General features: G+C 29.2%; 1 protein-coding gene across 1 annotated transcript; it reads right to left on the bottom strand.

The window, feature by feature from the left end:
- Positions 1-8702: 8702 nt before the first annotated feature.
- LOC127744249 (uncharacterized) lies at positions 8703-9819 on the bottom strand. Its single transcript, XM_052256529.1, has one exon. The coding sequence runs from the start codon at positions 9726-9728 to the stop codon at positions 9060-9062; it is 669 nt and encodes a 222-aa protein (XP_052112489.1). The 5' UTR covers positions 9729-9819; the 3' UTR covers positions 8703-9059.
- Positions 9820-10539: the final 720 nt, after the last annotated feature.

The following is a 10539-nucleotide window of genomic DNA, read 5'->3' as shown; positions in this document are numbered from 1 at the left end:
GTGAGGGGGTGAAACATGAAAGAGTGGCGGAGAGTGATGAAACAGGAACAGAGACAAGACAGGAGGGAAGCTGAGTTGTGTTGGAACCTTATTATGATTTTCTGATAATAATCTTTTGTTTGATTTGATGGAAGGATTGATAATGATGCTGATGCTGCTTCTCCTTCTTCATATGTTTGTGACTTTGTGTTGTTAACTTGTTGCGTTCATCTTTTCCATTCTTTTTTATAATAATAATCCAATTTCCAATATAAATAATGATGATACAATAATATTTTGTGTACTGTTATCTTTCTGTCTTTTCTTCAAATTCCATCTTTGCCCTTCTGAAACAAAGGCGGTAAAATTCAAAGAATGTGCTCTTGCCCTCATTTTTTGGGCATGTTTGTAAACTTTCTTATAAACAATAGCCTTGGATGGATTAATTTAAATATTTATATCCATTTAAATTTTGTAAATATAATTAAAAATTAAATAAAATAATATAAATTTTTCAAGTAGTTAAACTTTCACTTTAAGTTTATATTTATTTTTAGTTGTTTATTTTTAATAATTCAGTACAAGACTTATTTTATATGTCATGTATCTAAGTCTTATTAGTAAAATAAAATTTTATAGATATTTTTATTTTTATATTTTTTTCATGAAAAAAATTCTTATGATATTTGTGATTGAAAGACAAAATTAATAACGAAAAAAATTTAAGACGAACAGAATTTATTTTTTTATTATATTTTTAAATATTAATTTAATTCTTTTAATTTAATTAATTAATAACATATTTTTAATTTATACTTTTAAATATTATTAATTAATTATTAATAAAAAATAATAAATTTTATTAGCCTTTTAATATTTCTCATTGATAATAACTATTGTAAAATATTCTGAAAACTTCTTTAATTTTCAAAATTTTCAATTTCTAAATGCTAGATTCATTAATCATTGGCATGATCATTTTTGTTATTCAAGTTTCATATGTATACTCTAAACTTTCCTGGATCTTGCTTAACAGAATAAGAAACTATATAATTACGATATTTTCAATTTTTTTTAATTACCTGTTGGCGGCGTAGATACTATAGAGTTATTTATATGTCATTATCTTCATAACTTCATTTGTGTCAACCAGGGCCACTCGTCCCCCCAACTTTTTTTAAGAGTAATAAGTTATTATGTATAATTTAATTTTTTTTTTAAAAAATATTTAGTATTTAGTCTAGTATAAATAAAAATTCAGTCTAATTTTAATATTAATAATTTTTAATATCTAAAAAGTAAGTAACAATATTAAAGAAATCTGAAAAAGATATTATTACTAATATTTTTAATTATTGTTGTTCATATTATATTCACTAATATTTTTTAATTAAATAAAAAATTTCAAATATCATAAAGTGGATTCTTTTTCTTCTTGTAGTAGTCTTCTTTTATTTATTTGGTATTAATTCTCTCTGTTTCAACTGCTACAATTAAGAGATTTTTTTCAACTATAAATATTGTGAAAAATAACTTAGAAATAAAATAAAAGATGAATTTCTTGATAATTTTCTTTTAATTATATTGAAAAGAAAATTATTGAAAAATTTTAGACAAATTCCATTATCGGTGAATTTTATGATATGAAGAATCGACCATTTCGTTAGTAAAAAGTATACACATATTTCTTTTTACTTTAAAATATATTCTCTGTCAATATATTTTTGTAATACATCTTATATTATATAATTTTTTTACATAATTTTTAATATTATATGTGTTATTGACGGCGAAAGCTAGTGCACTCCAGATAAAATAGGGAGTGCAGCACTCCTTAAAAGTTAACCTACTATCAAAAGTTATCAGGTAAATTTAATTTATTTATTATTGTTATTATTTTTTTTTGTCATGGGCTGAACAAACAAACCAGCACTAACAAAAAGACTAATTCCTCTGTTATTCTGTTATTGTCGATGTGATGTCTTCAAATATTTTCACTGTTTTGTTTGATGGCAGGTGCTTCCACTATCATTTTAGCTAGCTATAGATTTTGACGCTCTTGAACCCACCCTATCCCACTTCTACCATAAATGACCATCAAAGTCCGAAAAAATTGCTGCCATAGAAAAGGAAGACGCATGTCTGTCGTCACTGCTGGTTAGCCATGAAGGCGCATGATTCTCAGATGACGACGCAGTCAAAGCACAATATGCATGGCAGTTACAACAAATCCATTATCTTTTATTTCAAATTAACCTCAACGTGTACGTAATAGAATAAAAAATTAAAATACAATTATAGTTAAACAATTATTTGTATTATTTTTTTATTAATTTATTCAAAAAATAATTAAATTCTAAAGCTAATTAGTATAAAATATTACAGATATAGAACTAAGAAAAATTTTTATTTGTATAAAAATGAGCCTAATAAATAATTATTCTATTTAATATATAATTAAGAGTATTTCTTTCTTTGCCAACAAATTATAGTTCAAATGACATAATCTCTTTATATTCACCTGAGAATTGGTAAAAAAATACTTCTTTCCTTTATTAACTTTTTTAAACATTAATTATTTATTTTACATACAATATAAAAATAAATGAATATAATATTTATTGAGTAGAAGCAATTACACAAAAAATTTTGTTGTCAAATTTCTTAAAAACGATAAAAAAGCGGCTGAACAGGCACGTTAGTGCCTGTTGAGCCGCTAGTATACATAAAATATATATATAACACAATTTTTTATCATTTTGTTTATATTCAATATTATAATTTTATTTCACACAAAACAAAATTTATTTAAATTTTAATATTATATATATATATAACACAATTTTTTTTATCATTGTGTTTATATTTAATATTATATTTTATTTCACACAAAACAAAATTTATTTCAATTTTAATATTATATACATAATATATATTTAATATTATTTTTTTAAGATTCTAATATATCTTTTTTTTGGATTTAGTATATGAATTTTTAACTTATTTTTTATGTATTATTTATTTTAATTCTAAAGTCCAATAACTTTTTTTTTGTACAGACATATTGTTTTTAATATTTATATACTAATTTTTTATTTTGAACTTCATCCCAATATCTGAGACTTGCCAAAAAAATTTAAAATTTGTAAAAAAAATAATTAACCTGATTAACAGGTTACCTTTTTAAATCCAGGCCATTCAAATAAAATATAATAAATGAAGAGTTTAGATTTAACAAATTCACAAGGTGTGCAGCACTCCATACTTAGCAAGGAGCGTTTAAGGATGAGCCGTTATTTACCCCTATAATATTATTTCTGGATCCGTCCCTGGTGTCAACTCCACTGTTATTACTTACTAGCTTATAGGTTAACCATTATATGTTGTTATCTTCCCAAACATCAGGTTGTGTTTTTTCATACAATTGAGTTGCTTAATTTTGAATTCAATCTTACCATGCACTCACCTATTAGTTATGCATTGCATATATAGTCAAAGCATAGACATTGCTTTTAACAGCTATAAATAAAAAATCAGAACTGAGAGAACAGAGATTGAATGCATAAGAGAAGACAACCCTCTTTTATAGCTTTTGCAAAGCTCCACGTGCTACAGATCTGATATATAAAACTTATATTCATTTCTTTCTCTGTAAGCAAACCATTTTTTATTTTTTATTGCTTGGTTAGCTAAAAAGATTATTTGCAATATTTCCATGTAGCTAGCTAGCTAGAAAGGGTCAAAATCATATCAAATTCTCACACTTTTTAACATAAAGACAAATTGGAAAAGATACGGTTTCCATGTTATGAAATATGACACTTTCAATAGGGGTGGATGTGAATCAGATACACCAAAATTTTAATTCGATTTATACTAAAATTATTAGATTGGATTCAATATTCGCATTTTTTAAATTCAGATTGAATTGGATATCGGATATATCCGCAAAACATAAAAATATTTTTAAAAGCATATTTTTTTAAATGATAATAAAATTAAAATAATACAATATATATGATAATTATTAGTTGAAATATGAAAATAATATTTATTTATTTATTTATTTATTTTTGCAGATCCGTAGATATGCGGATACCTACATAAAATCCGCAATTCGATCTTATTAGTGTGTAGATCGGATTCAGATCCAATCCATATTCGCAATTTTTTTATTGGATTCAAATAAATACCACGAATATACAAATCAAATTTGATTCATAAATACCCCTACTTGTCAATGATTTAGATATCTTATTCCTTTTTCAAGTTAAAGAAAAAACACAGGTGGAATATCTTTATGCATATTACTTAATTAGTGGGCCACTGTATGTTAATATTTGTAATTGTTTTGGAGATTATTGCATTTTGGATGTGGATTAAACCTTGCTAATTTTGGTAGAATTTTTTATGAGGCAGTTAGTTTAATTTCACTTTCCTGGTTAATAAATGTTCCCTTAGTTGGAAGCATATATAGTCACTTTATGATGCACCATTATGCAGAGGCCAAATTGCAGATAAGATTTTACTGTATTCTACTATTAATCAGTTATGATTTATAAAGCTAGGAAGCAAGAAAGTGGAAAAGAAGTAATAAGCATTAATATGCTGTCACAGCCAATGAATATGTGGATATTAAAAGTTTAAAGTGCGTGGCATAGATCTATGAAATTAAAGCTACCACTAGAGGTAATACCGTTGAGCAGTTGCTGTATCTTAATTTTGAGAGGCATTGTAAGGTTTAGATCTATTATTTATCTCAGGCTAATTAAAGATTCAGATTTTAATAGTTTAAAGTGTAATTAAGGAAGCAATATTTTTCCAAGATTGAAGATTTCAGATAATGTACGAAGCAATATTATTTATTATGAATAGAAAAAAGCAATGCCAAGTTGACAACCAAAGAGGTTTATGGAGGAAGGTTTATAAAGTAGTTCTATTTGGAGGTTTTGGTAGTTTCTGATAATAGTTGTGTCAATTAATTCATGTTTTGATATAAATATTATGGAATTTAGATTTATTTAGGTACAAACAAGAATTAGTATACACATAGTTTGATTGTAAAATAGATGTCTTACGTATGTGTGCATATTTTTTTATTTTATTTTAGAGAGTAAATTATTAAAAATATTTTTAATGGAATCCAATTTAATTTAAATTAGTGTGATTTTAATCTGTTTTTTGTTTGGATTGGATTGAATAAACAGTTTTGTTTAAATTAATTTGAATCTGAATACTTTTAATTTGAGTATTAGTCCAATTCTATTCACCTAATTTATACTCTTAATATATATGCTGCACATGTTTAACAAAAGAGTAAACATTTGAGATGGAAACTAAGGTGCAGTCGACTTCACGTGAAGTTGATACCTGAGAGCCGTTATATGATTTGACTAATTTGATTAAATTTTTATTTAACGGCTCTCAGATATTAACTTCACGTGAAGTTAACTTTACCTAAATTTTTACCCAACTGGTTAGATGATTTCAAGTTGGATGATAATATATTAATAATATTTGATATTATAAAATGTGAAAAGATTAAATGTTATGTTTAATTAACAAATAAATTTGTGTGCGGAAGTAGGATGGATAGAATCGAGTAGAAAGGTTAAGAATGTAGGTAAGATTTAAGTTTAAGGTTTTAAAACAGTGAACAACATTGGAGTGGAATTTATTAAACTCTAACCTGCCTTATTTATTCTGAGCCCTAATCCCACTAATATTATTGATGGTTGTTGCTCACTTGCTTGGCTATTTCCCAAATGTATATGTGATTTATAACAAGGATGTGGTAGTAGGTTTCTTGCATTAAACGGGGGATTACCAGATTATTGGTTGTAAATTGCTCTTAATTTGTTCACTCATTTTGAACTATTTGATTGATTATTCTACCAACAACACCACACTTAGCTTATATTCAACGTAGCTTGTTAATGAAATGGAACAATTAATTAATACGTGTATTGCATGCATGCCCACTTCATCAAGGCATATAAAAAGCTTGAAATGAAATGTGGTCATAACTCATAACTCATAATAATCGAGATGTGATCCACAATTCATGAATTGAAGCAATTATTCGGTTTTAGTTGAATGGGACATGCATATGAATCAGATAGGCTATGGCATTGAACACAATTGAGGAAAATGACCTAGTGGCTATATATATTTTTTCATTTTCATTATCATTATCATTATGTCCTACCTTTCTTACCTAAATTGGGTTTGTAAGTCATAAAAACAATGGGGTATACTTTTTGAAATAGTGCAACAAATAAACATGGCAGGGTGTTGTGTAACATCATTCCAGTTGCCCACGTTTAAGGGGAAACTAAAACCAAACATGTTCACCAGTGTGTGTTTATGTCTCATGGAAAAAATTGCCAGGGTAGCCACTAATGTCTAATGCCTTTCTCTAAGGGTAACACTAACTTTGACTACTACTCGAATACGACTATTATCCTTCCCGAAATTAAGCAATACACCCAACAATAAAACTTAATTAGGAAATTAACTGCCAATTAGTTGCATTGAATCCCGACCCGACAGGTCAAAGATTAATTCGTTGCGGATTACTGCATGTACAAAGCGAGATTCGAACACCCAACACTTATTTAAACGGACGAGTGAACTGACCACTCAACCAACCCAAGTTAGTTTTATTTTTATCTACCTGCAATAGTCGTAATTTTTGTTTTTCTTTTTTCTTACAACAGCTGTGATAAAAATCACTTTTTGATACATGGCCCTGTAATTTGCAACCCAAAAAGTTTCCTCTGGCCCACTTATTTTTCGACTGGGCTAACGTGTGGCCTATTTAAAGCATGACGTTATTGGGCTCTGGCCTAATTCCATTACCCAAAAACATGTTTGTCCAAATAACAGTTAATTGCACTTTTTTTGTTTCGAATTGGAAGGCCCAATTTCGTAGTACGGAAGCCCATATAGTCCCATTCCTATCCTAATGTCACTATGAGAGAGAATTTTTATTTCCACATGCATATGATTATGATGTCATAGATTGATTTTTCAATAATAAGATTTGTATTTTTGGCCCTTAGTTTCTTATTCTAGAATAATAGATTGTCACTGACTCACTGTTTCAATTCCACTGAATGTGATGCCCAAAAGGCAAGTTAGAAATAACGCCTACCATGTATTATTCTCTAAAGTCATGGGCAAGCCATAGATAGATCTTACATTTTTGAAAGGTTTGGAGAGAAAATGACTGCTCTCAATGATTGACTTGAAGCAGACACTTAGGGAGGGGTCTGCCTAATGTTTTGAACTAACAAGCTTCTTAGTCAAGCAAGTAATCATAATTCATATATAATCCTCTTTCATCCCTCAGCTTCAGAAAAACGGTAGCAAGTTGTGACATTCTTTTTTATGTCTACTTTGGTAACCAGTTTCATTGTTGATTTAGGGTTAATTTGTAGCTTAATTAGCCTACTATGCTATATATATTGTGATTGACCAAAGAGACTTGATAATAATAAAAATAAAAATAGTTTCAAAAATGCAAGCATGAGGTGCGCCATTTGCGGCCTATATCGCTGTCTAAAATGTGTCTTATCGTGTTTTCCAGGACTTTGATGCCGTCCCTCCCAAGCTTCCATTGACGTTAATCTATATCTACATTATAATTATAATTATAATTATATATACAGCTACCTATATGAAAATAACTACTATTTTGTTCTTATTAAAGAAATTTTGCAATAACAATAATCTTGAGGTCAAAGTAGCAATAGAGCTTTGAGGTTGTTTGGTACTATATATAAACAATTAGAAAATGAATGAGAATATAGTGAATTAAATTAACGTTATTGTGGTGTAACATTTTGGAAAATCTTTGCACTAGGTACTACCATTACTGATGTCTACTTTGTCCCCTCTAGAGAAGACTATCCATGTGACTACTTTCTAACCTTACCTGCCCTTAGACCGTATCAATTTTGAGTTACTGCACCATGCCATAGTTCCCACACTTCTCTAACTTGGCTAAGCTTTTGTGAATACTAAGGTTTACATCCTTGTACGGAGTGGATGATGTAAATTACTAACATGTATGATGATGGATCTAACTAGTATAAATTGAAGAGTTATTAATTATTAATTATAATAGATCATTATGTGAATTGTAAAGGAATCTAGTATTGGTATAAGAGAGGTGGCATACTAATAAGATTAGAAGCAAGTTTTTTTCCTCAGTATTGCAACTGAATAACTAATTCGTTACAGATTAGAATTAATCACTAATAAATTGATGCATACACAAAACAAAATTTAAATTTTTTGATACTTATTTAAGTAGATAAATGAATTAACTATTCAAGTAACAAGTTATTAATCACAAATAGGTAAACCATTTAGAAACCATCATCTTTATCTCATGTTTCATTTGTCAATAGAATCTTATGTGGTTTAATTTATTTATTACCAATTCCCACTTCCATTGAAGAATATGTAGGATGTCATGGAAACACTAGTCAACTAAGATTATTCCACTATTGGCTTGGCGCACTCTTAGTGGGAGCAGATACCAAGAAAAAATGTTAGTTAGTCTTAGTAAATAGTAACACAACAAAAAAGGTTAGGGAAATCAGAAATCTATATAAATATTTTTGATAACTAAAATCATAATAATTAGTTAGGGATGCATAATGCATAGTCATAAGTTCCCTAACAAATTAAAAGGTACATTCACACCGGTAACAGAATCTAATTAACCCAATTAATTTTTTGTTGGGTCCCCCAAAGGCGACAAGAAGAGCTTCCCTTTGGTATTGTTTGTTGGTAGCAGTAACAGTAACACACTCAACTTCCAATCCAACCACTCCACCACACCCCCACTCACCATTCATTACAATCTCAAAAGAAAAATGAAGGGCTTAATTCAGTAAAACCCTGAATCAAGCACTTTCCTGAATGAGTTAACTTAAAATCCTGAAACCTCTGTACAGATAAGTAGATGAATTTTGAGTTGCTTGCTGCTACTCAAAAAAAGTCTCTAACTTTATAACTCTAAGAACCTGCAAAATCTATATATGTAATAATTTAAGGCTGACTATAAGTCAGTGAAGTGCAACCCTTTGGTACTTGGTCTCAATTGGAGAAGACTCAGAGGCATCACAAAATTCTCTTTTTCTGCTGCTGTTAACATCTTGATGGAGTAATGGTGGTGAAGGAATAGTGACAGGTGGAATCTCAAAGGACTCAAGGGGCGGTGGAGGGTGTCTCCATTGAGGGAGTGGGCCTGCAAGAAGTAGGGTTTGAAGCAGAGGACCTGCTTTCATCACTGCCTGCAACAGCTTACCCTTTTCTGGAAGTGGCCCTGTTGGTGTCACTGCTTCAATCATGGCAGACTCTGTTGCTGACAAGTGGTGCTCAATCACTGGTGATGACACAATGCTTTCTTCACAGTCTGATGAGGTGGTGTTGATGTTGTTGTTGTTGTTGTTGTTTCTTCTGTGGTCATCTTCAATGCTTGAGATTCCAGAGACAGGAGCAGCACCATTATTATTGTGTTGCTGAAGAAGAAGCTTCTCCAAGAGAAGTCTCTGGCATTTGTCATTGGCTTCATCTCTTTCTCTGATGGTCTTGTTGAGCAGATCCTTGAGGATGAGGAGTTGTTCATCTCTCTTCTTGAGTTCCTCATGAACTGCAGCTCTAGTTTGTTGAAGCTCCAGAGTGGTGTATAGAAGAGAGTGTTTGAGGTCCTCCATTGAATTGAAAAGAATCATGAATTCTGAAAAGAAGAGGAAAGAAAAAGGGTATAGTTTAGTTAGTACTTAGTAGTTAATGTGTTGGTGCATGCTCTTTTATAACAACAACTAGTCCAACTTACTGTTCCCCAATCTTCCTAATTTTACTTCTTATGTTATGTATATAAGCAAATTTGGAGAAAATGTATGTACCCTTTATTTATATAATCCCTCATTACTTAATTCTTCTATATTTAATTAATTCTTTTATAGTTGTCATATGGAGGGGTATGTTTCATTTTAGGGCGATAAAAGTGAGGGCAACAGTATCCGGAACAAGTCCTTATAACATCATTGTAATTCCTTACTATGATCATGTTGTGGAGAAAATTTTCTAAGAAAGTGACAGTGAGAAAAACACGAGGAAAGTGTTACATCCCCTTTCAGGAATAATTGCTACCATGCATTTAGAGGAACGGTAAAATATAGTAGTTTTCATATAAGGTTAATAGTTGATAATTATTAAATAATTTAATATTAATTTTATATAAAAATAATTATATATAAAACTTTTACCTTAAAATAATGTTCAATAATTATTTGTTGAATTGATAGTGAATAGTGTTTAATGTTGTTTTTGAAAGGCAATACATCTTAAATTAATCTCTAAAAAATATGACTGTGAAATAAACTGACTACTACAATTATTAAATGATAATATCATCGTTTAAGTAACAAAATAATTAATTTAATTGATTATTGTATTCTTGAAATACCAATTTAGAATGTCTCATCGAACGTTAACACATTATTGAGGAAGCAAACGCATCATTTTCTGAAGCAGAAAAAT

Source organism: Arachis duranensis, unplaced genomic scaffold, assembly GCF_000817695.3.
Source record: "Arachis duranensis cultivar V14167 unplaced genomic scaffold, aradu.V14167.gnm2.J7QH unplaced_Scaffold_232527, whole genome shotgun sequence".
Lineage (NCBI taxonomy): Eukaryota > Viridiplantae > Streptophyta > Magnoliopsida > Fabales > Fabaceae > Arachis > Arachis duranensis.
This window is presented reverse-complemented; position numbering and strand designations above follow the sequence as displayed.